Source organism: Panthera leo, chromosome B2 (assembly GCF_018350215.1).
Source record: "Panthera leo isolate Ple1 chromosome B2, P.leo_Ple1_pat1.1, whole genome shotgun sequence".
NCBI classification, from domain to species: Eukaryota; Metazoa; Chordata; class Mammalia; order Carnivora; family Felidae; genus Panthera; species Panthera leo.
The window spans coordinates 130,817,543-130,844,193 of NC_056683.1; the positions used below are offsets into that span (position 1 = coordinate 130,817,543).

The following is a 26,651-nucleotide window of genomic DNA, read 5'->3' on the forward strand; positions in this document are numbered from 1 at the left end:
CATTATTTTCTAAGTTGGTGTTCTCATTTCAGTATTTAGGAAGAAGGCAAATTACTCTTAAAAATTTTTTTTTAAATGTTTATTTATTTTTGAGAGAAACAGCACGGGAGAGGGGCAGAGAGAGAGAGAGGGAGACACAGAACTGGAAGCAGGCTCTAGGCTCTGAGCTGTTAGCACAGAGCCCCATGTGGGGCTTGAACTCACGAGCTGTGAGATTATGACCTGAGCCAAAGTTGGACGCTTAACCATCTGAGCCACCCAGGCGCCTCTGCAAATTACTCTTTTAGCACTGTAACAGCAGATATAATGGAAGGACTGAGAACAACATTAATTTGGAGATAATATCATCATCAGTATATTCTATATAACTCATTAAATGGATTTACAACTTCACATGTTACAGTAATCATTATATTGATAATGAGATGGGCTAGTATCTCACATTTATTTTAAAAGTGGTTCTGCGGGGCACCTGGGTGGCTCAGTTGGTTGAGCATCCGACTTTGGCTCAGGTCATGACCTCGCAGCTCGTGAGTTCAAGTCCCACATGGGGCTCTCTGCTGTCAGTGCAGAGCCTACGTCAGATCCTCTGTCCCTTTCTCTCTCTCTCTGCCCCTCCCCACTTGCACTTTCTCAAAAATAAAGAAAACATTTAAAAAATAAAATAAAAGTGGTTCTGGATACATTAAAAAAACGTAATAAATAAATAAAAAGACATTTTTGATACCCCTTTGCCCTATTTCAAGAAAAGTACAATAATTCTGACTCTTGGAATATACCATGGAGACACCCTGTGTTAGGCAATGAGGGACGCAGAAGTCTATTGGTTTTAGGTGAGATGTCAGTTCTGAAAGCTGTACATCTTATGCAAGTTATTTAACTTTCTCCCCTGGTGAACAACAACAACAACTGAGCAGTGTTATGAGTGACTAGGTCCCTAAGCACTAAGCTGTATTTTTCTAGGGTTTGGACACATATGGACGTGCATGGAAAGAAGGTGCATGGGTGGGTCCACCTGAGGAATTTTGCAGGACAGACTAAGAAGCCCCTTAGGAAAGAATTCACAGTCAGGGAAGAGAAAAATGAGGCATATCAACTTGTTTTTAAAATAGTTTTTGCCAAGGGGGAGGGGCTGTTTGGGGCTTTACTGGCTGATGCTGTTCATGCTGTTGTTCAGCTGCACACGTGCTCTCAGGGACTCGTGTCATTCGTCAGGAGTTGAAGCTGCAGTAAAATTAAAGAGCTGTTTCATGCGCATTTCTGTAGACACAGCAGCACTCTGCTGTACCTGTGTGCCTCCACTGCTACTGGGGGTGAAGGGCACTTCCTCCGTACTTCCTCCAATAAGAGAGCTTTTGTGGCTCATGACAGCTTCACATGGACAGCTGAACAAGATAAATTCACCTATATCTGCAAATCAGGAGACACCAGAGACACCTGGCCCTGGGGCCTCAGGGGTGACTGGAAGTTGACTGAACCAGCCCAAACCCAAGACCAGACAATTGGCAATGGCTCCAGGGATTATCTCTGGATAACCAAAGATTATCTGGATAGCCAGTTATCTCTGACCGATTCTCTAAATCAGGAGGGGAACAGGAGAACCAGGAAGCTAATCTAGATTTCCTACAGATTGTGGCTAGGAACAGAGTTAAAAAAGTAAAGTTTTGTTACTCTTAGTATAATCCAGAATGTTCTCCTAAGTGTAGGAAATACAGGTTATACTACAATATGGGCTGTACTAAAATTAATGAAATAATGTATATGAAAGAACTTTAAAAACTGGAAATGTTTAAGACATAAATTAAACAAAATTTCTGATTCATCCAGTTGCATGAATCTCATCAAAACTAAAAGTAAAAAAGATACTACTTACATCATGATTCTTTCCATTTTTATCACTTTTATCACATTTTCACCAGTGACTTTTCTCAGAAATCACCAGGGTCTGTACATTTCTAGTCTCAGTTTAAAAAGTAGCATCTATCTATTTAAGATTTATTATCAATAAAATGTCCTTTAAAAAATATCACTTTCTGCATAACTTGTGTAAACTAAAAGGTACTTTTTTTCCTGATTATTGCTGGTCAGAATGTGGAGCTCATATATTTAACTTTCTACTCTCAGTTCATAGAAAAAACAGCCAAGAATACTTTTACTCATTTCCAATTTTGAGGAGCAATTAAAATTAACATTGTATACATTGATTTATCATACAAAGTAGAAATTTATACTTCCAAAAATCACAGTTGGTAGGATAAAAGAATCTGAGGAAAGCTAATACGGTGCCATTAAGTTTATAGACATTTGTACACCAACATTCAAAAAGAAATATTCTTAACTGACATAATGGGCTTGTAAAAATCACATCTAAATTCCCCCAGGAGAGATATTATTTATACTTTAAAGCCTGGTATTACTAGATATTAATAATCCCAAGTAAATGCCATGCTACTATACCCTTGTAATACCTTACATAAATCTATATATGCTATATTTCTGTACGATTACCAAATAAACATGTTAAACTGACAAAGTCAAATTACTTAGACTTGATCTTGTAACTGGAAACAATAAGCAAAACTATGCACCTTTAACGAAAAACATGGGGTTATTCTAGAAACATGTTTTTACCTATCACTTAAGGAGGAACACTGCTCAAGCATATGTAGCACTAAAGCATATCACCTAACCTTTGGCCCTATCTTAAGATGGAGGGAATTTTTGCCTTGGAAGTAAAACTGTTATGAGAAAAAAAGAGAGATTGTAGGTAAATGCCTTTGAAAGTGTAAAGTGTTTTATAAATGCATATGATATTTATTATTATTTCACCTGTTTTCCCAGCTGCCGAGCACAGATTGGACAAGGTTCTGGATTAATGCCTCCTGATGTTTTATCTTGAGACTGTTCAAAAAAATAAAAACTAGGTTAGTTGCATTTTAAAACCTGATATGCATTTTATAACTCATTTATAAAAGTAGATGCTGGCAATTTCTATTTAAACGATCTAGTAATTAAGGTGATTTAATAATATATTATTATAGGTGCCTGGGTGGCTCAGTGCACTGGTGCAGTGGGTGAGCACTGACTTCAGCACAGGTCATGATCTCAGGGTTCCTGAGTTCAAACCCCGTGTCAGGCTCTGTGCTGACAGCTTAGAGCCTGGAGACTGCTTCAGATTCTGTCTCTCTCTCTCCCTCTCTGCTCCTCCCTAGCTCACACTCTCTCTCTCAAAAATTAATAAACATTAAAAAAAAATTAATACTAATATTCCCAGGTTTTACAAATAACATTCAAGGAACAACAACAAAAAGGAAATAAATGGCATTAAAGTTTGTTAAGAGTTATCATATTACTATATATGTGACTATTATAGCAGGCAAAATGAAAAGCACAATGTGATATAAAAGGTAAATTCTCAAAATTTTATTTTCAAGCTAAATTTTGTTATAAATAAATATGTATTATTTTAAAAAATGTAATTTGGAAGTCTGAAATAAAGGCTCCTTAAAAACTGGAAAGATAGTATTTATTCTGTACATCCACTGGGTTTGTGATCATAGACTTGGGAAGAGGCAGCATTTATTTACAGGTCTCCTTAGGTTTCTTTTCAGTATCTTTTGTAATCTCATTAGGGCAAAGCAAAATATCTTTGATTTGAGACTTATTTCGCCTGGAAATTATACTGAAGTATAATAGTTCTCTTCAAAATCTCTTTATAACTATTTCAAAAATTTTTGAGCTTCAAAAAGGTCACCAAATTGTCAGGTTTTAATGCTGAGGAAACCATAAAAGAAAGTAAATGACTCACAGATCACTGAAGTTGTAAGTCTGTGGTTTCACTGACCAAATAAACATTTAAAAAAAATTATTTTTGATTATCCTTTGACTTTTGTAAGTAGTTAAAAAAAAAAAAAGGTAAATTGTGCATAGATTCAGCAACTGAATGTGTTCAAAACGATTCCTTTAACTAAAATATAAGTATTTTTTTAAAAAGCTGAATTATTCTTTTTTTCTATTTGTTGATTTTGGTTTCAGACAACATATAACAAACCACCTAAAATCTGAGTGGCTAAAACAAACATGAACTTCTCATGATTCCATAGGTCAGCTGTGTGCTCTGGGACTGGATGGTGCACTATGGCGCCATGTTGATGTCTAGAAGCCAGAAGACTAGCTAGTCTGGAGAGAGGGCTGAGCTGAGGTTTCTGCTCCTCAACAAAGATAACTAGTGCTACTTCACATAGGTTCAGAGTTCCAAAGAGCAACAAGGTTGGGAAAACTCTAATGTGCACATACTTTGCAAATCTCTACGCTTGTGTCACATGGCCAAAAGTCAGTGCGGGAGTTTATCCACAGGCATGCATATAATAAAGGGCATTATGTAGCATTCTGTAAATAATTTATCATAATTTACAACATCTCCTCTTTAGATTTGAAGTACGATTACTATTTTTCCATAAAGGGCCTGGTTGGTTCAGCTGGTTGAGAGTCTGACTCTTGATTTTGGCTTAGGTCATGATCCCAGGGTTGTGGGATTGAGCCCTGCATCACTCTCTGTACTGAGCGTGGAGCCTGCTTAAGATTCTCTCTTTCTCTCTGCCCCTCTCCCTCTCTCATGCATGATCCTTCTCCCTCTAAAAAAAGAAAAAGGGCCTGGGTGTAAATACTGTAGGCTTTGTGGCCATGTGGTTTCTGTTGCAACTACTCAACTCTGCTATTGTAGCATGAAAGCAGCCATAAACAATATGTAAAGGAATGAGTGTGGCTGGGTTCCAACAAAACTTTATTTACAAAACAGGCAGTGAGCTGGATTTGTCCCACGTATGGTACGTTGCAGATCCTGACTTAAAGTTATAAATTTCCTCTAAGCACACCTTAGCTGCACATTGTCACATAATTTTTATTTTTCATTTTTGTTCAGAACGTTTTCTAATTTCCATTGTGACTTATTTAACTCACGGGTTATTTAGGAGTGTGTTGTTAATCTCTGAATATTTGGTTCTTTACCTGGTTATCTTTCCATATTGATTTCTAGTTTAATTCCTCTTTAGTTAGAAAACATAATCTTGTATAATCTTAATCCTTTAAGAATCTTAAGAGTTGTTCTTTGAATCAGCAGAAGGTCTATTCTGGTGAGTGTTCCATGTACTCCTAAGAAAAGTGTATTTTGTATTTGCTGGGTATTACTGGTCTGTGTCATTTAGGTCATGGTTGTTCAGTGTTCAAATGTTAGATATCCTTACTGACTTTTTTGTCCATTTTTCTAACATATGGAAGAATCTTGTAATAGTTTAGCTCTGCTTACCTTCTTCCTCTGTGTTACAGTTATAGCTTTCAGAGTTCTGTATATGATGTATATCCTATACAACAGTACTATTGCTTGCAGAGTCAATATTCTTTTTTATTTACCTACATATTTATGCTTTCTCTTAACCTGTGTTCCTTCCTGTAGTTCCCTTCAAACTGGGATAATTTCCCTTCAGTCCAAAGAACTCCCTTTAATATTGGTTGTGGTGTGAGTCTACTGGGAAGGAATTCTTTCAGTCTTTATCTAGAAACATCTTTATTTTACTTTTTGTTTACTTAACATAATTTTTTTTTTTTTGTTTTTTTTACATTTATTTATCTTTGAGAGACAGAGAGAGACAGAGCACAAGTGGGGTAAGGTCAGAGAAAGACGAAGACACAGAATCTGAAGCAGGTTCCAGGCTCCGAGCTGTCAGCACAGAGCCCGACACGGGGCTCAAACTCACAAACCGTGAGATCATGACCTGAGCCGAAGTCGGATGCTTAACCCAATGAGCCACCCAGGCACCCCTTTGTTTCACTTTTTAAAACAGTATTTTAAAGATGTTCTTCCACTGTTATCTGGTTACACAGCAAAGCTATGGAAATGTGGTAACAGTGGAATGACATCTTTAAAATGCTAAAAGAAAACAGTTTCCCTGTGTAGTCAACAAGGAGAAGGTATACAGTCACCATTTTTATGGTGCTACTTTGAAAGTATTATTCTTTTTTTCTCCCAGTTCTAGTTGCTTATTTTTTTTTTCATTATTTTTGGTTTTTAGCAGATTGATTAAGATACTCGTAGGTGTTTAAAAAATTATTTATTCTGTTTGGGGTTTTCTGAGCTTCTTGAATCTGTAAGATATCATATTATCTTCCAGTTTTGGAAAATTCTTAGCCATTATTTCTTCATGTTGCTCTAGTACCATTTCATCTCTTTCTCTCCTGGAGCGTCAATTACATGTATGCCAATCATATGACTGGTGTCCCACATCTTTCACTTTATGCGGCTATTTACTTTTATTTATATGCTTCTTCAAACTGGGTATTATTTGTTGAACAATCCTTGATTTCACTACTTCTGTCATTTTGTGTCTGGTCACCATCCAACGAGTATTTAATTTCAGGTACTGGATTTTGCCATTCTAAAATGTCCATTTGATTCTACTGTATATATTCCAATTCATTTTATCTATGTTGTCTAGCTTTTCCTCTCTTTAATGTATTAATCATAATTACTTTAAAGTCCTTTCCTGCTATGTCCACAATCTGAATTATTTATAGATCTGCTCTGACTGTCCACTTATTACCTTTTAATTACTGGTCACATTCTCCTGCCTTGCACATTTCTTGGAATTTCTTATTTCCTAGTTTGTTTATATACAACAAACTGAGATACAACAAACTGACAAAATTAGATGTTATTTTCCTTCACAGGGATTACCCCTACCCCAGTAGGCAGTTAGGTTAAGGGGTGAGTGGCTAATCAATCCAATAAAAAACTGAGCTGGTTTTGGGGATCTGTTTTAAGTTTAGTTAAAAACGCAGGCCACTATGGTTTCAAATGTTTCAGTGGTGAGACCTGTTATGTTCATTGTTGGCTCCTTGCTCTCTTGGGGACGAACTGTTTCCTGAGTGCTGTGAAACTAAGATTTCACTGTATATTTCTACTTCAGGCCTAACTGTCAAGTGTCACTTAGCAAACGAGTAAAGTTTGTTGTGCATCTGAGGCTCCTCTAGGTTCAAAATATAATACTAACTCACCTGGCCATCAGAAGTACTACTGATTTCTCTTTCTCCTGTTTGAGTCCCTCTGCAATACTGACCTTAATCTCAGTCTGTACCCAGGTATGGCAAATGTTTTCAGGCAAGACAATGGCCAGCAATCTCAGCTAACCTAGGAAGAGCTCTTCTTTTCCTAGAACGTCATTTCACCTCAACCTTTTTGCTTCTATAGGTCTCTACTGTCTTTAAAAACAAAATGTTACTAAGGTAATGGCAAGACATCACTGCTATTCCCATATAGAAGTAGCAGTCCTCAAATTAAAATAGAGTACTAAAGATATCATGTGGTTGCTTAGTATTCAGACAATTTCTTCTGAACAACTTATTTTTTTAACTGAGATAATTGACACATATTAATTTAAGGTGTACAACACAGTGACTCAATATTTATGTACTGGAGACCTTCTTTATGCTTTGAAATCTTATTGGAAATTTACCAGTTTTCTCTTACCTGATACTGAAAACTGCTGATTAACAGTGTAACACGTTCATCTTTAAATTTCTTCAGAGCTCTTAAATGTATACCGCTCTGCTTTAAGTGATTAATTTATATTTTATTTCCCCAGTTTAGTTGACTTGCTAACTAACATCTTATTAAATCACTATTTGATCAGTGCTTATGATCTGTCTACATCAAATTACATCAAATCACATTAAGTTCCTTGAGGCCAAGGACCAACTCTGTCTATCTCAAACTCCTACTATAATGCATATACGTCAAATGGTGCTCAGTAAGTCCCTGCTGACTGCCAGAAAATTTTAAAAATTTGTTTAGTTTACTATTTTTATTTACTTTAACTAAACACAGTCGCATATAATTGGGATTATACTCCATTTATAGTTTTATTTTTTGTTTAATTTTGTTATTTTTTTCTCTCAACTTTCTTATTATGAGAGAGAGAGTGAGTGTAATGTTGCAATAAATATCCTCATATCTAATTTACCCCCCAAATTTCTGTTTCAGGAAAAGTTCTAAGAATTACTGAGTCAAAAGATATGAATTATCTAAAATTGTTCATATATGTCCAAGTATTTTCGGGAAAGGGCTATATAAATTTATATTCCCATTGGTAATACACAAAATATCCATTCACTGCCCTTTCACCACTGTGGAGTGTTAAAGATTTTTTTTTGGTTTATTTATTTTTGAGAGAGACCGAGAAAGAGCATGAGTGGGGGACAGGCAGAGAGAAAGGGAGACAGAGAATCTCAAGCAGGCTGTGTGCTGGCAGCACAGAGCTCGATGTAGGGCTTGAACTCATGAGTCATGAGATCATGACCTGAGCCAAAACCGAGAGCTGACACTTACCCAACTGAGCCATTCAGGTGCCCCCGTGGAATGTTATTTTAATAATCTTTCCCTATTTGGTGGCAGGAAATGGTATGAGCTTAATTTGATTTTTCTTCACTTACAGATTAAATGTTTTTTTCTTATATTATTAGCTGAATTGGGTTTTCTGGGCAGATTATATATTCTTACTTAGAACTTTAATTAAAAAAAAAAAACCATTCAACAAATCGATATCCTGATTTATATCCTATAACTAACAATTACCTATTTCTTTGTTTTGACTTTCACATGTAAAGTGTAGAAATCTAACATTAAAAAAACTCACATTTAGGAATAAGAGGAAATTTTTTCCAAATGTTATTTCTCTAGTGCTAGCATTTTGCATGAGACCGACTTTTAAGTTTTCTCCCATCTTTTTTCTCCTGCCAGGATAACAGCAGTCATCATAGTAATATTAGTAATAATATAATAATATTAATAGCAAAGACCTAGTAAGTGCTTAATAAATTAGGAACTGCTCTAGCACTCTTCCTATATTAATTTACACAGTCCTCAAGAAAGTCCTGCAAGATAATGTTATTATTCTCATTTTACGATGGGGCAAAGAGAGGTCAATAACTTAAATAAAGACCTACATGTAGAAAATAGTGGTGTCAAGAACCAAACCTGAACTGTCTGGATCCCAAGACTATCTTCTTAGCCACCGTGCTGTTTTACTTATAATGAATGTTCAACTTTTCATTTTATCACCACTGGGATTTACAGACCCACTTAAATGTATTTTGTATCAGTTTTCAGGACCAACTCTAGTCTACTGCTTTCCTTCACTTGTCCTGTCCAAAAATCTACTGTATCTCTTTCTGGAAGGTACTGTCAAAAGCTATTTATTCTCACAATCAAATGGAATTACATTCATCAATGTCCAACACAGTATGTTGCTCACGACTCAGAAAATGTGTTTTGAATTACATTAAATAATTCATTGTTATATTTTCTGATTTAGTAGCCTTCCAAACATTTTATAATTCCAAATAACAAATTAAAAGTCTATTTATGTATTAAGGAATGCGTGTGTGTATATATATCTATATATAGACATATATATACATCTATATATAGACGTATATATATAGGTATAGAGAGAGAGAGAGAGAGAGAGAAAGAGAGGAGAGGGAGAGAGATTATACAATGTAATCTTTGCCTAGAGGTATGTTGTAATAGTTCCACTATTCAAGGTTTTGAACTACAATCTGTTTACATTCTTCTATACTCTACAGTACACATCCTTTATAGAATCTGTATAACACAATATCATCTGTTGTGATCTGTGTAGCTAGTGTAGATATAACTTGTGTTCTGACTGATACAATTAACACACACAAAAAAGACTGATTAAAAACAAAATGCTGTACCATTAATTGTGGGACTAACAGATTAAAAGGAAAGAGTCACTAAGGTTTACAGGTATACAGCGTGGGAAAAAGTAGCATCTTTTAAACACAATACCTTCTCCAAGTTAGTTAGGTAAAGAAGCTGCCCAAGTTTCTTCTGAAGTTGTGATGTAGCAACAGCTTTATCATTTAGTAGTTTTATACGATTTTGTTCTACCTAAAAACAAAACAAAACAAAACAACTTCTTTACTGTCTCTTAGAAAGATTTTATTCTATTAAACATGCACAATTCTTCCTCAATAATTTAAGGGTGTCCTATTTAAGCAAATCCATTGACATATGAAAACTCAAATTTGCAAAAACGGATACTAGATATTTCAAAAGGGAATCTCTCTCTCTATATATGTTGCTCTACAAAAGACAAACTTCAATAAATACGAAGTTTCCCCATAAACTTGAAGTTGGATAAAAATCAACCCAAATTCTATTTATGTACCATTTTTCAGTAATACCCATGAGATAAAGAAAAACTAAGTAATTTGCTGCTTTGGTCAGAGCGATTTTATGAAACCCAGGCAGCCTCTCCCTGCACACACACACACTCATATCCCCACCGCCACCCCGTCCTTCTTTTGCCCAGTAGAAAATAACAGACAGAAGATTATAAAAATAAGAGGAATTTGGTTACACAGGAAAAAATTACAATTCATGGTTTAAAGGCTGACACAGAAAAAAATGAGTATTTCTAAGTTTAACTAAAGTATAGTCTCCAAGCTTTAGAAAAGTAAAAAGATTTAAAAGATAAAACACAAGGAATAAAATTATAAAGGAAATTATATTTAAATATGGGAGAGAAAAGGTTGGAAGAGTCATTTTTTATTCCTGGGATATAAAGAGATTTATTAGAAGATACGTTATTACTATCTGTTCATCATTAACAAAGGAAAATTGCAAAAAGAGGTTTTTTTTAAATGTTCATTTATTTTTGAGAAAGCGCATATGCATGTGTGCATGCCTGCACACATGTGAGCAGGGGAGGGGCAGAGAGACAGGGAGACCGAAGATCTGAAGCGGGTTCTGTGCTAACAGCAGAAAGTCTGATGGTGGCTTGAACTCACGAACCATGATATCAAGACTTAAGCTGAAGCTGCACGCTTAACCGACTGAACCACCCAGGTGCCCCGCAAAAGAAAAGTTTTTGATTGTTCTTACAGAAGCTTTTCTATTTCTGAAAAAACTGAGGCAAGGACACAGGTCTAAAAACTGACTGAGACCACCTTAAGATTCTGACATACAGAAGGTGCTCAAAAAAACACAAATATGCAATCTGGAGAGAAACAAACCAAAATAGTAAATTCTACGCATATGTTAGATAGGATATTTCTCTCCTTGTCTATTTTAACCTACAAAACCAATCACTTTTATATGGTTTAAACTAAGAGCAGAGATTAAACACATTCTTAAAGAAGAGATCACTGCCTTGACTCTCTCTTCTATGGGCCTTGGATTTTTGTGACACTTATTGGCTGTGCTCTTTTCTGTGATTTACTTGCAAATTACCTCATGTGGTTCAATGATATGAAGAACAGGTGGGTTGGGCTTTGGCTCCCTAGGATGACGCACTCTCAGTCGTTCTGTAGCCATTGCAAGTTCATCAATAGCAGATACACGATTCCTTAGAGCCATCCAATATTCATGAAGCAACTGAAAGAAAACAAGAAGACAGTGGTATTTAATGCACATAATTAAGATTGGTTAAAACCACCGAAAAGTGCCATGATCAAAAGTCTTCAGTGAAGTCTAAGACATACACATTTTTTCGTTAAGTTGTGTCTAAGACACAAGCAATTTTGGGGCCATTTTTTAAGATGAGGACATATGACGGAATAACCTCCATAGGCCACAGAATAATATGGTGTCTTTAGAATCTTAGAAACAGAACACCCAAAGATACCTTGGTGGCACCATAGATCTTCGTAGGTCATTGTAAGCCTGGTGGAATCTTTATTTTTTTAAGAAATATTTTCATTATAAACTATTTCACATTTTCAAAATCATATATTATATATGTATATACATACATGTGTGTGTGTGTGTGTGTGTGTGTATATATATATATACATATGAGATAATGAGACTACTAAAATACACAACTGAGTACTCAACATCCGATTTAAGAAAGAGCAATACCAATGCCTTGGCGAGCCTCTGTGCTCCTCCCCAACTGTATCACTCTTCCCTCACATATTCTTCCCTCATCCCTACAGTGGACTAACCACTGTTCTGAACTGGACTCCCTCTTCTGTACTTTTCACTGGAGCTATACTAATCTACGCATTCTTAATAATTTGGTTATACATTTTTCTCAAATTTATGGAAATGTATCAGTGTAAAATCTTTCATATGCTTTCTTCACTAACATTATGCTTTGAGGTAGACCCCAACTGACGTGCATAACAGTAGCTTATTAATTTGCATTGCTGTACGAGAGTTCAGTCTGCAGTGTTACAGAGAAAAAATTCACAAAGATCTGAGAAAACAGACACAGGAGGTCATCAAAACAAGCGCAGAGGAAAAATGCAGGGGCAACTGGATACTGTACAGAGTACTGTCTTCTTCCAATCACTTGCTGTAATTAACTATGTTAATGTGCTTTTGCATTTAGAATAGTAATGTGAGAAGAAACAATTTACTATGAATCAATGATTTCAACTATAAAGGTATTATCCCCCAATTTATCAAATATATGAAATGATACTACAGACCACATATTTTCTCTTTCTGGATAGAAATTATTATCTTGCTTTAAAAGTCAAGACCTTCAGATTTTTAAAGAAATATATAAAAGGAATTATAATATTATAAATAAAACTGTTGTTTCATTTCCTCACAGATTTCACCTTCAAAGCAGGATAATGGATAACAAATCCAAATATAAAGAATAATTCAAAATCAACGAATTTTGGAATCTCATTTCAAGCAAAGTTGTAATATGATAAAATTATCAAAATATAAACATAAAGGGTCACTTTCTACTTTATCAACTGCAATGGTTTCCAGTGGTGTAGGGTGAGAAATATTTACTGTGTTCTTCAACCTTCGAAATTATTGGTGTTTGGTTATTACTCACAGGGCAAAAGCAAAACAAAACAGCAAAAACAAACAAAACTCTACTTTCACAGAATTGCAGTGTAAGATCAAGCTAAGAAGAATGAAACACTTTCACAGCTAAATTAAAAGGCTTCATATCAATTTCATTAAAAAAAAAATTTTTTTTAACGTTTATTTATTTTTGAGACAGAGAGAGACAGAGCATGAACAGGGGAGAGGCAGAGAGAGAGGGAGACACAGAATCTGAAACAGGCTCCAGGCTCTGAGCTGTCAGCACAGTTCAGCGGGGCTCGAACTCACAGACCGCGAGATCGTGACCTGAGCTGAAGTCGGACGCTTAACCGACCGAGCTACCCAGGCGCCCCTCAATTTCATTTTAATAATGACTTTCTTTTAGTAATTTAATATATAGAAGTTCCTTATTTGTTCAGTACTATTGTATTTATTATTCTTCATAACAACCATTACATTTTAGGGAAAGAGAAATTATGATACCTCAAGTCTCTAAAGCAGATTTTTAAAAACTGAAGAGAGAAAAATAGTAATAATATAAAGAAGAAAAATTCTTAATATTGGAAAAAATATTAAAATACTATACCTTATATTCCTTTTTCCATGCTTCAAAAAGATCCATTGAAGTACTTCCTTCATCAATGAATTCAACATCAAATCTATGTGATTTTGCAAATGATAGCAATGCTTTCATAGATCGCTCTGTCTCACTTACTGCCCACAAACCCCGGCTGGTGGTGGGTATTCGATCATCCACCAGTCCTTCTTCATCTTCTATCATCTCCTCAAATATTGCAGTCTGGCCTTTGACTCTGAAAACAAAGGAGAACAAAACAACAGTAACTACTGTCAGTGGGTAACAAGCATGGTAAAAGTCCTACTGGCAGAGCCAATCGAGTAGCAAGGTCAGTAACTTTTCATCAATAACTTTCAATATCATGTCTACAAGATCATGCCTTCAAGTCTTTGGAAAACTGCAGCAATTCTGAAAACGCTGGAGGCATAATAATAAATTTGTCCAATGTCTTGACCAGCAGTCTGACATCATAAAAAACGGCTATAAAGTTCAGGCTAAAATCTAGCTATGAGAATTACCATAATATAAAACACAAACTACCACCACCACCAACCATGGAAAAACAAACACAACAAAATGATAAGATGATCTCAAGGTACACTGTTGATCTGTTTATTTAAGGTGACCAGAACTTAGCCTTTTCTCAATTTCTGTTTGTAAAATAGGAATAATTTTGCTATACCATAGCTATTATGATTCACTGGGTACCTTAATCCCTGACACGGGATGAAAACTTCAAATTTGTGTTGGAGAAAGTATATTGAAAACTAACCTTTTATAGAACTCCTACCATGTACTATGCTAAGCAATTATGTGCATTTTAAAATTTAATATTCATAAACAACTCAATGAGGTAAGTGTTGTTTTTATTATCATTTCATGAATGAGGATACTGAGGTTTAGAGAGGTAATCCGCCCACAATAGTGGGGAGGGATCTGAGTTACAATGTGTTGGACTTGAGAATCTGTCACTCCTCTAAACTGTCCCTCCATTACACATTATTAGATGACATGAGTATTTGGAAATAACTTTTTAAAAAAAATTTTTTTTTTTTAACGTTTATTTATTTTTGAGACAGAGAGAGACAGAGCATGAACAGGGGAGGGGCAGAGAGAGACGGAGACACAGAATCTGAAACAGGCTCCAGGCTCTGAGCTGTCAGCACAGAGCCCGACACGGGGCTCGAACTCACGGACCGTGAGATCATGACCTGAGCCGAAGTCGGACGCTTAACCGACCGAGCCACCCAGGCGCCCCTGGAAATAACTTTTATGTAAGTAAAACTGAGCATGTTAAATGATCACATGCCAAAGTTCACTGAATTGATGTAATTAAAGAAAAAAAAAAACACAGGAAGGTTCCATGAGGAAAACACAGTCTTATAAATCGAAACACCAAGTCTTATAATGGTTTCACTTTCCTGATGGTAATCAGAGAACTCACGTGTGGGAAAACAGCTTTGATTCATACTCTGTGAACAATTCATCCGCCTTACAAAAGACACAACTGAAAAAGAAAAAAAATGATCAGAGAGATACTTGCAAACATAACAACAAGGTAATTTCTAAGAGGCTTATTAGTATTTTATATTTCACTTTTTCTTTACAACAAATAGGCCATTTAAGAAAAAAAATTACAGAAGCGCCTGGGTGCCCTAGTCGGTTAAGAGTCCGACTTAGCTCAGGTCATGATCTCGCAGTCGAGCTTCAGATTCTGTGTCTCCCTCTCTCTCTGCCTGCGCCCCCCTCCCCCCACCCCGTCTCTCTCTCAAAAATAAACGTTAAAAAATATTACATAGTTTTCAGTATGTGATTCTTGAGAATTTTTTAAAAAGTACATTAATAATACATCTCTTTCCACTTTTGTCTGAGTTTAAATGAAGAAACTTTTATTAGATGAGCCACTGTTCCTTCTCTCAGAAGAACGCTAGCATAATGGAGTGATGCCATTTCACTGCATGACCTCTCCTGTCACCTACCAGTTGAGAGGAAGTCTGGTTGGTCGGAGGTGGCAGATTGTTGCTGATTCAATAACATTACGAGATGGAGGTCCCTCCAGGTTTTTTACAGCCTCTCTTACTAGCTTCTGGAATTTATTCAGCTCTTCCATTTGTGTTGTAAGTAAGAACTGAAGACCTCTGCAGTCATGGAACCTGATTCACATCACCAGCATCACCACACAAGGCAAACAAAAGAACAATGGGTCAATTTCCTCAAATTCACAAAATGATCATCAAGTAAAGTGTCAAAGAAACTGTGCAACATTCTACGTAGCCTACCTTAAGTGAATTTACTTTAGTAGTATGTTCAATCTACTAGGAGACAAGGTATAACAACATTGGGTTATTTACTGTAAAAGATACCAAAATTCCGATAGTCCCTGTCCTCAGGACCTAAAACAGAGTCTGCAAAATCTGTCTCTGGCTCAGGTGTCTTTGAAAGACCAAGATTGCCACATTTTTTTCTTTTTTAATGCTGATTTACTACAAATGTCCCTCCTGAAATTCTTGTTTTATATATGGAGAGGGAATTATAGGATGAAAAATAAAGAGAAAAATTGAAAAGAAGAAAAACCGCCAAGAGTTCTATTCCTTGCTACAAAGAGTTTACAAATACGTACACACATATATATGTGATATGTGTATATATGTATGTTATCACTTATATTTATATTATTTACATATATATACATTTTATTAAGCATTCACTATATGATGTCAGGCACTTTGCCAAGCTCTTTCCCTACATAATCTCAACAGATACTATTGTGCTCATGTTATGGATGAAGCCTAATGAATCAAAATGATTTAATTAAAGTTAAAAGTTATCATGTAGCAGTTAGGAGTTAAACCCAAACACAATGCTCTTAACTGTTTTTAATAAACTGAGTAAAATGTGCTAAGGAAAGAAATGTATGGGTGTGTATGAATGGGTTTACGAAACAAGAAAGAAAGCCTAGAATAATAAATCAGAAAATGAAAATACAAATGGGATTTGTTGGCTTAAGAGTATATCCTTCTCCTTCCTAAAATGCCATAGACACTTTTCTCCAAATTGTTCAAAAGAGTCCACTCTCCTTTCTGAAGGCTTCCTCAGTATTTTACAACACTAATCAATATTTCTTTCTGTCCATGAAGTTTATTGAGAATATCATTCATATTAGTCCTTTGTCATCTTCAAGTTTTTACACATACTCATATTTCTCAAATTGTTCACGGGTTGGTCTTCTCATTAAGATAATATTTAGAAGATAAGAATTAGATCGTATCTTTAAAAAATATGTAATACTGGGGCGCCTGGGTGGCTCAGTTGGTTAAGAGTCAGACTTCAGCTCAGGTCATGATCTCAGAGTTTGTGAGTTTGAGCCCCGCATCAAGCTCTGTGCTGACAGCTCAGAGCCTGGAGCCTGCTTTGGATGCTGTGTCTCCCTCTCTCTCTGTCCCTCCCCCACTCACACTCTGTCTCACAAAAATGAATGTTAAAAACAAAATTAAAAAAAATTTTTTTTAAATATGTAATAGACACAGAACAGGTGCTCAATAATTTCTAAAAGAATTTGCACAGGGATACAAGAACACAATTAGGTTAGGTATCAGTATTATTCACAAATTATGTGACTAGGGACTAAAAAATGATCACAGATCAGCATTTAACAGTGTTAGCAATATTCTCTCTCGTAAATCCTTTAAGTTAAAAAGAACACATAATAATAACATTATACTAAATGGTATGCACTGTTTTAAGTATGCAAGCACCTTGCAGATATTAATTTACTAATCCTCATGATTATGCTGTGTGGTTTTATAGATGAGGAAACTAAGGCACAAAGAGCTTAAATAACTTTCCCAAGGTCACAGAGCTAGTACGTGGGGGAGTTGGGATATGAACACAGGCACCCTGACTCAAGAATCCACCTGTGCTCTTAATCACTAAAATTTTCCTTTCCTAAGAAGTGTTAAGAAACAAACATGGATAATTTGGCTTCTGAGACTCTGATCTCACTGAAAAACACAGCAGCAGTGCTAAAATAATCTTTGAATGTATATTTAATATAGAAAATATTAACTCACCTAGAGGTAATGTAAGTTATACATTTAAAAATTTTTAAATTTTATTTCCAGTATAGTTAGCATACAGTATAAGTTACACATTTGGAAGTGTTTTCTTACTTTCTATTGACATCTAATGTTTCTGAGAAAAATGTGTAATAAATGGTATGTTTTACATTACCTATAGGTCCCATTATAGCCCTGGGACCTACTTTTAACAGGACTATGTTCACATATACAAGAATTTGCAACTTTTAAATAGTTTCTATGTGATTTAAGAAAAAAACCTTCAAAATAATTTTAATATTTTCTTATCAGCTAATTCCACAACGCTGGCAGAACACATTAGCATACAGCTCTAAAACTGGATAAAATGAATCACGACTTAAATGACAACTTATCCTGGAATGGTGACTCTTGGGTTTAAGAGAGAAAAACGAAGTGCACTAAAGAGTATAATGTCCTGCATATATCTTAGAAATGAAGCCTTCAAGTTCTGTATGGTGAAAAGGAGGATGACTGTACCTCTGAATTAGTAATGGCACATGGAAAATGTAGTAGACATTTGGAAGGGCTTTTAAAAGAGTAAAAGAAAACACTTTAAAATGTTTTAAAGATATTCTTATGCTGAAAACTAACACTAATCCCAAGGCTGACCTTATACTGGGATATGATCTGAGAAGCAATAAAAGATCCTCTCTCTTTCCCCTCCCTAGAATCAATAGTCCTGCCACAACATCTCAATTCCTCACATTAGAACGACATTCCTTTGGGTTAAACCACTGAATTATTTTTGAAAAAAAAAAAAAAAAAAACCAAAAAAAAAAAAAACTTTGGTCTTTGGAAAGAATTATTCACCATTTCTACATCAAGAGCAATAATCCAACTTACCTACAAAGACTCTGAAGAATGGTGAGCGTTGATGAGAAGAGAGAAAGATGGGGGAGACCGCAGGAAACTCTAGAACACAAAACCTGGGCCCCTCTGGTGCTATGATGGTTATTAGTCTGTGGGGCTGAGTTACACAGTGGAAGCATGAATGCCTTACCTCAATTCTCCAAAACAAAGTCTATTTCAAGACTTTGCTTAGAGTTGGCTTTGGGTGTGTCCAATGAAGATACAAAGAATATACTTTAAGTATATTAAAAAAAAAAAAAAAGCACTAAAAGGGGAATATTTTAAGATGACTCATATATAGAAAACAGGTTTCCTTTTTCAGACTTATATCTAACGTTTTAGTTTGAAATCTACTCTTAACAATATGTAAAATCCAGATGTTCGTAACCACAGTATGTTCTGATATTTAATTGCACCTCTTAACATCAAATGATCTGAATATTTGGGGTCACTACTCATAAAGTTATTCTATTCTGTACTATTTCCTTACTTCTCTGACATAGAAAGCTTCCCAGTTTGTTGCTTGTAGTGGCTGGTTATTTCATTTCGCACTCGCTGAACAAGTTCCTCGTCAATAGAGAATTCTATCGCTCTGTGGATCACATTCAGCCACCAAGGAGAATTTGAATAAATCTGTAAAAAAGACAACAGCTGATCGGTTCATGTTTTTTCAGTACTATGTTTTTGTTTTTTTAAAATTTTTTTTAACATTTATTTATTTTGGAAAGATAGAGACAGAGCACTAGTGGGGGAGGGGCAGAGAGCGAGAGCGAGAGCGAGAGCGAGAGAGACACAGAATCTGAAGCAGGCTCCAGTCTCTGAGCTGTTAGCAAAGAGCCTGATGTGGGGCTTGCACCCACAAACCGTGAGATCATGACCTGAACCCAAGTCGGACGCTTAACCGACTGAGCCACCCAGGCGTCCCATTACTCACTATGTTTCTATCACTGGGAAAGGTGCTGTGAAAAAAATCAAAGGAAACAATAGCATGCTACTTTCCAAGGAATTATAAGGAAATATATATAGACTGTATACTCTCTATATAATGGGTGTGTACTACCTTTGCATACATAAAGAGAATACCCACCTGTTTCCTGACTACTGTGGATAAATGAGAATTTACTGTATATATACTTGTGTAACAAAGTTGTGCTAACAAAATACATTATCAAAATGAAAACTCAGTATTCACTGTATATATTTGAAAAGGTGGCAGGTCTCTTTCTCAGCATAATAAAGACATCCTGCTAATCCTCAACCAACTGAACTAGATTCTACTCCATAATACTCTGATAACTGGCAAAATTATATGCCTGAATACTAAATAATTAATGCACTAGGAAGAATAAAATGTGGAGTAACTGGTTAGAATAAAAAAGACTGTGTGTTCTGTGTAGACTCCTCTTCAGGCTTGCTACTGATTTCATAAAAAAATTTAGAAATGACAAGTGGCACATGTTCCATAAGAAAAATACCCATGTTTCTAATGTTCTGACATCTTAAAAGAAAAGATTTTGTAAATATACACACTAAGATCAGAAGGAGGTGAGGCAAGTCTTTACTTTCTTCAAAAGACAACTTGTTATCTCACCAGATAAGAGAAAACCCATCAGAGCTTAAAAAAAAAATGAAAGAGAACAACTTCCAAATGGATGATTTATCTACGCATCTGTTCCCATCTGAGTACTAACCAGGCCCGACCCTGCTTAGCTTCGGAGATCAGACGAGATCGGGCGCATTCAGGGTGGTATGGCCGTAGACTCTACGCATCTACTCAATCAACAAACACTGCTAACAGCAAATATATGTTTATTATGGGATAGGCATCATCCTAGGTGCTAAGAATTCCAAGATGAATAAGAAAGTTCAAGTTCTTCTCCAAAGCAAGACACAACCCGAAACGCTCCCGGAGACAAGCACAGGTAAGGGGAGGCCTTCTGGGGACGCACCTTTCTCTGGAGCTCCCGGACGGTCTGCTGCACCGGCTGCACAGCTTGCTGTGCTTCTGCAACTTCCGTGTTACACTTGCTCATGTAATGCTCTCGCAGCTGTTTGGCCTGTGTTGAATCAGGAAACAAATATAAACTTTCATTCCAGGCCTAGAAAAGAATTCAGTATAATGCTGCAAGAACAACGTGGTTATTTTATATATGTAAAGTGACTTAACACAGTTTAAGCACAAAACTTCCAAGTATGCTGTCAAGGACATACAAACCATGCTAGTAATTCCTAGGATATATATGAAAGAGATCACATCTACCTGTAAGTCACAAAATTTAAGAAATCCCAAGGTCTGCTTCCCAAATTTCTATCTAAGTTTTTAACCAGAAAAAAAAAAGCGGGGGGGGGGGGGGGGCGGGGAACGGGAAGAACAGTAGTAGTTCAAAATGAGACAAAACAACATTTTAGAATTTGTCTGACTTACTTATTTCAATTTCTTGGAATTACTTCAGCTTAGAAATAACACTTGAGAATATACAGTAACATAGGCGTTGTGGACTAAACTGTGTTCCCTCAAAAACCATACGGTGAAGCCTTAACCCCCAAATTGAAGACAGGGCCCTTTAAGGAGGTAATTAAATTAGTAAATGTAGTTAAATGAGATCATAAAGGTAGAGTCCTAATCCAATATGACTAGCGTCCTTAAGAAAAAAGAAGAAAAAAAGAAGAGACATCACGGATGCAAGCACACACAGGACATGTCGTGTGAGGACACAAATGAAGGCAGCCATCTGCAAGCTGAGGAGAGGGGCCTCAGGAGAAACCACTGCTGCTGACGCTTTGGTCTTGGACTCACAGCCTCCACAAGGGTGAGAAATAAATTCTTCTTGTTTAAGCCACCTAGCCTGTGGTATTCTGTTAAGGCAGCCCTAGCTGACTAATACAAAAGGATTTACAAATTCTTCCCCTTTCAACTTTCCCAGGTAAGAAGGATCACATTACTTGCAAGCAAAAGAAATACTGAAAAATTCTGCCCTTATTAATTCCCACTAGGAAACTTATACAGTTCTCTACTCTCTTCCATTTAACTGAAATATTTAACTGGTTCTTGAAACTACTTTATGAAAAAAGAGAGGGGATCAAAGGTGATATGGGATAGTGGGAGGAAAACCAGAAAGACTACTGAACAGGAAATCCAAACGTTTCCACTTAGAAGTGGGTTGAGCCATGTGAAGTTGTCAACACTAGACCCTTGGACTTACAAAGATGGCAATTTCATGAGGTTCCACTGAACAGATACATGTCTTTGGATTAGCCACTTCCCTGGGCTTCTGTTATTTCATTTGCAAGAGCTGGAGGTTGAAGTAGATAATTTCTTGGATCTGCGGTTTCACATTCTATAGGAGTCAGGCAAAACTGATACTATGGTCTCCTGGGAAATATATCTATACAGTGCGATACACTTTTCTTCTTCCTTCTCTCATGATGCATTTTTCTTGTTCCTGTCACAACCTTCCAATTAATTTCTGTTAAAATTCCTTGGCTATAATTATTTGATCATCACAGCTATCTACCAACAGACTCGACGGCCTCCCAGAGCTTCCTGTCGCTGAAGGCATTTAAGCCAAGAATTCCTGATGTATGTAAGGTGAGACGCCTGCACAGGGAAGAAGATTTCACTCCAAAATCTCCAACACTTAGATTTGCCATCTAACATCAAGAAAGGCCTGTACACACTTCTACAATCTCACTTTGTATTTTAATTCAAATAAAAAAGGTCCCACTTACAGGTTCAATTCATTTCAAAAGTATCTACTACTCTTTGGATTTTAGCTTTGCTGTCTCTGACTTTTAAAAAGGTAAAAATCGTAAAAAAAAAAAAAAAAAATGTTGAAAAAAAAAAAATTTAAAAAAAAGGGGCGCCTGGGTGGCGCAGTCGGTTAAGCGTCCGACTTCAGCCAGGTCACGATCTCGCGGTCCGTGAGTTCGAGCCCCGCGTCAGGCTCTGGGCTGATGGCTCGGAGCCTGGAGCCTGTTTCCGATTCTGTGTCTCCCTCTCTCTCTGCCCCTCCCCCGTTCATGCTCTGTCTCTCTCTGTCCCAAAAATAAAAAAAAAAAAAAAAAAAAAAAAAAAAAAAAAGTTGAAAAAAAATAAAAAGGTAAAAATCGGGGCGCCTGGGTGGCTCAGTCGGTTAAGCGTCCGACTTCAGCTCAGGTCACGATCTCACTGTCCGTGAGTTTGAGCCCCGCGTCGGGCTCTGTGCTGACAACTCAGAGCCTGGAGCCTGTTTCAGATTCTGTGTCTCCCTCTCTCTCTGACCCTCCCCCGTTCATGCTCTGTCTCTCCCTGTCTCAAAAATAAAATAAAAACGTTAAAAAAAAATAAATAAATAAAAAAAAAAAAATAAAAAGGTAAAAATCCATGGGGCCACTAGCATATCAGGCTCATTAACAATTTACAGTGAAACAATCTGTACCATTCTTTCCAATGAAGCAAGACTCACTACAGAAGTAACTTCTTTGAGAGCACACAAGAAACACCACCGAAATATTGAATTTATTTACGCCTAGGTAATACACAGAAAGGTGGAGGAAGTGCAAAACTTTTTATTTTTACTAAACCACATCTTTTGCAGATCTGACACGAGATCAACAAGGTCTTCCTTCCTTTCCTTCCTTCTTCCCTTTTGCTTTGCATGTGCTGCTGGCTACCAGCAACCTTATCTACAAAAGCAGTTACCATATAACTGCAAGTGGATTACAAGAGAAACAACATGATACGGAGTACTGCAACTGTCTACCATCCAAAATCTCTATGCAATTCTCTACCAACCGAGGCAAAATTTGGAACATAAAAGCAGCAGAAAAAAAATATCATTACTTTTATTTAGATGTGGTATGCCCTAGGAAATGTTAATGAGATGGATTATTAACATTACATGAGATGGATAAATGTTGAGATGGATAAAGTCTGAAAAAAATTCTTTTATAGACTGAATAAAAAATTAATTACCTCTTCTTCAAGTCTGCCATCTCGTAAGGTAGGAGGTATTCCTGGGTGCTTGGCTACCAACAATTCCATCAAGTTATGGGTAGCATGAAGTCTCTACAAACACACAAAAGGCAGTAATTTTGAGAGCCAATGCAGTGGACTCTAAAGGGCGAATCCACTATTAATACAGCATATAGATTACTAACACATTAAGATCAGATCACTGAAAACTTTTCCTCTAACACAATTTGAGCACCAACTTCCTCAGAGAAAACCAAAATCAGTTTCATAGTAAAGGTCTTAGTTCATAATGGCATAAATTTTCTTCATTTAAAAATATGCAGTCTTATGAAATATACCTATGCATTTAGCAGGATGTCTGATACAGGTACATGTCTTCTATTATACGTGCATATGTCTACATATGGAACTACATACGATTATGCCAAGTAAGTCCAGTAAAGTAGAAAGGCTGACTGCGTAGACTTGACTCCTCTTCTGGGAAATGAGTCTGCATGAACCTACCAATTATATTATGATATTATCATAATGAAATACATAGGAAAACACAGCTGTGACCTAGATCTGTTGAACTGAAGGGCTGGAAAGGGGAGAAGCTGGAGGTAAAGACTATTGGAAGAAGGAGAAAACTGTATCTTTTATCTCTGTATTCAGTATAAACCAGGCTTCTCACTATGATACTGAGTTTGCAGCTGGTTAAAGGCTCCCCCTGGAGTCAAGCAAGGGCTGTGAGAAGAAATAAAGTGAAAGTAATTTCTATCTGTTAACTTGACTCTTTACTTGGGAAGAAAGCTAAGGGCTAAAGAATTATCAGAAAGAGTCCTGGTAACATCTGACTTGGTGCCAGTGATTCGAGACTATAAAGGTTTATTGTGTCTGGCTACAGATTATAGGCCATGGTAGAGATCTTTGTAGAGTTCATCTCTGAAGAATCACTTCAAATGTCTTAGGTCTTTTCAGCATGGCCACATGAATAATACAATCAGCAACACTATCCGATTTAGTAGCAACAACAAACCTGTAAATAACATTACGGAAACAAAGTGGTAGCAACTCAGCTCCTCTTCTCTGTGTGTGTCTGTGGAAGAGGACTTCTACTGCTTCCTGAACAAGGTGGAGGAGTGGACTGGGAAGAATACCTCTTTCCACCCCCTTCCACATTTTATCCCAAGGGAGCAGAGTGGCTAATCTGACTGAATAGAGCAAAACATTCAGTGGGCCACGGTTTACCAGTAGATGGGATTATTAAGACCAAAAGGAAGAAACAGGCTGATTGATTACTCTTCACTCTTGAACCATCAGGCACACTGGACTTAACTGTCTTCTTGCCCACTTTTCTACTTTTATTTCCTTTATTCAGGAGCATGTTCTCTCTGTACTTCTTCCTTCTTCCACGAGGCAAACACGTTTGCTTCTGACCCAAGGTCTGAATTCTATAATCCTTATCCATACAGAAGGCTTGTATTTAATTTTCTCCTCTTTCCCCCCAAACTCTTCCTAATACTCACTGAGGCACATGTGAACATGTGGGTCCCAAGGTCTAGATTCTGAATGATAAAGAAGTCCCATTAGGGACTCAAATCTAAACTTACTAAGACTAATAAAAGTAGTCCTTATTTACCATTTAGCTAGAGAGCCTTGTCTATATGACCCACTGGACAGAACTAAGAAAGGGAAGAGATTCAAAATTTAAATAAATGTTGAAATTCAAATATTCAACTCTTCCTAAAAAACCTCTAAAAATTAAATCAGAAGATCAGTGGGAAGGTTTTATTACTAAGTTCCACTGCTTAGTTTACAGCATTTTTCTTCTTTCAGTCAAAACTATGCCACTGTGTTAACATTTATATGCAAAAGTGATAAACCTCACCCTGTTCTTTTAAGCACAAATACTTTAACCTGTTTTTCTAACGTTGGTTAGATTTATCTAGTCAGCCTTGTGCCAATAATGGCCTGAACATACGGAATAGTAGTGATTTTCAAACTTTCATCTATCTACAAATCACCTTGAGTGCTTATTGTTGAAAGCACTGAATCCAAAACTTCATCCTCAGAGATTATGGCTCAGTCCATCCATTTTGTTACCCTTTATCTTCTTAAATATTCCGAAAAATTATTTTGTAAAAAACAAATGGATGATATACTTGAAATTGTTTAGTTTTTACTCACTTGGAGTGAATCGGTTTTGAGCTTTCCTTTGTGTTCCTCAGATGAACGCAACACTTCTCTGTATAGTTCTGCTGCCACGGCATACTCACCTGATGAATTAAGGTGATTTAAAGCACAAGAAAGTCATCTATTTCGCTCCCAATGTGATCTGGTTATCTAGTATCTGAAAAGATCTACTATAAAAATGTAACAATGATTAAAACTCACTACTTTTTAAAGAAAAGAAACTTCACTTAATATGAACGTCCCAATAAAAAAGCTGACGATAGCTGCTCTTGTTCACTCCATTGCAGAGAACACCAATCAGAAATATTTATGTTTTAAAATTATACTGAAAAACAAACTAAATTAACTTTCAATTTAGACAAATGATTTTCCTCTTACTAAAGTTAAAGGGTGCCAATTAGTAGTCATTTTGATGTTTGAAATTAAGGATAAATTTATAAATATTCAAAACACTATGATCAACCTACACATAATTCTCAGATAAATCATATATTCTTCTTAATAGGTATTGTTCTTCTTGGTGGCCAAATGATTTGCAATGAAAAACCACATTTCCAAAACTTAGGGATTCTTTCCATTTCTGGTCACATGAATCTCAATCAGTCTGAAATTAATGATTTTTTAAATTATTATTCATAACTAGCAACTCACTCAAATAAAGTAACTTAAAAGTATCAAGTAAAGTACAGGCCCATGGGTCATATCCAACCCTCTGCATTTTTGTAGGGTATCGGAACTCAGTCATGCTCATTTGTTTATGTACAGTCCGTAGCAGCATAGCAGCGTTTGCATTACAACAGTAGAGCTGAGAGGTTGCAACAGACCTTCTGGCTCAAAGCCTAAAAGATTTTTTTTTACTAAATTTTTTTTAATGTTTATTTATGTTTCAGAGACAGAGAGGGACAGAGAATGAGCATGGGAGGGACACAGAGAGAGGGAGACACAGAATCCAAAGCAGGCTCCAGGCTCTAAACTGTCAGCACAGAGCCTGATGCAGGGCTTGAACCCAAGAACCGTGAGATCATGACTTGAGCCGAAGTCGGACGCTCAACTGACTGAGCCACCCAGGCGTCCCTAGCCTAAAATATTTATTATCTGGTTCTTTCAGTAAAAATTTTCTGA

General features: G+C 36.4%; 1 protein-coding gene across 3 annotated transcripts in view; it reads right to left on the bottom strand.

Moving 5' to 3' along the window:
• SHPRH (SNF2 histone linker PHD RING helicase) overlaps window positions 1-26,651 on the bottom strand; it is a 95,311-nt gene that overhangs the window by 25,672 nt on the left and 42,988 nt on the right. For all 3 annotated transcript variants that reach the window (XM_042940018.1, XM_042940017.1, XM_042940019.1), the window contains exons 15-24: window positions 25,524-25,612; window positions 23,355-23,447; window positions 20,350-20,457; window positions 18,891-19,033; window positions 15,434-15,607; window positions 14,899-14,961; window positions 13,464-13,689; window positions 11,315-11,458; window positions 9,869-9,970; window positions 2,830-2,901 (exon numbers count right to left, since the gene is read on the bottom strand). In XM_042940018.1, the coding sequence (XP_042795952.1) occupies window positions 2,830-2,901; window positions 9,869-9,970; window positions 11,315-11,458; window positions 13,464-13,689; window positions 14,899-14,961; window positions 15,434-15,607; window positions 18,891-19,033; window positions 20,350-20,457; window positions 23,355-23,447; window positions 25,524-25,612 (1,214 nt within the window). The remainder of the gene's footprint in view (window positions 1-2,829; window positions 2,902-9,868; window positions 9,971-11,314; window positions 11,459-13,463; window positions 13,690-14,898; window positions 14,962-15,433; window positions 15,608-18,890; window positions 19,034-20,349; window positions 20,458-23,354; window positions 23,448-25,523; window positions 25,613-26,651) is intronic.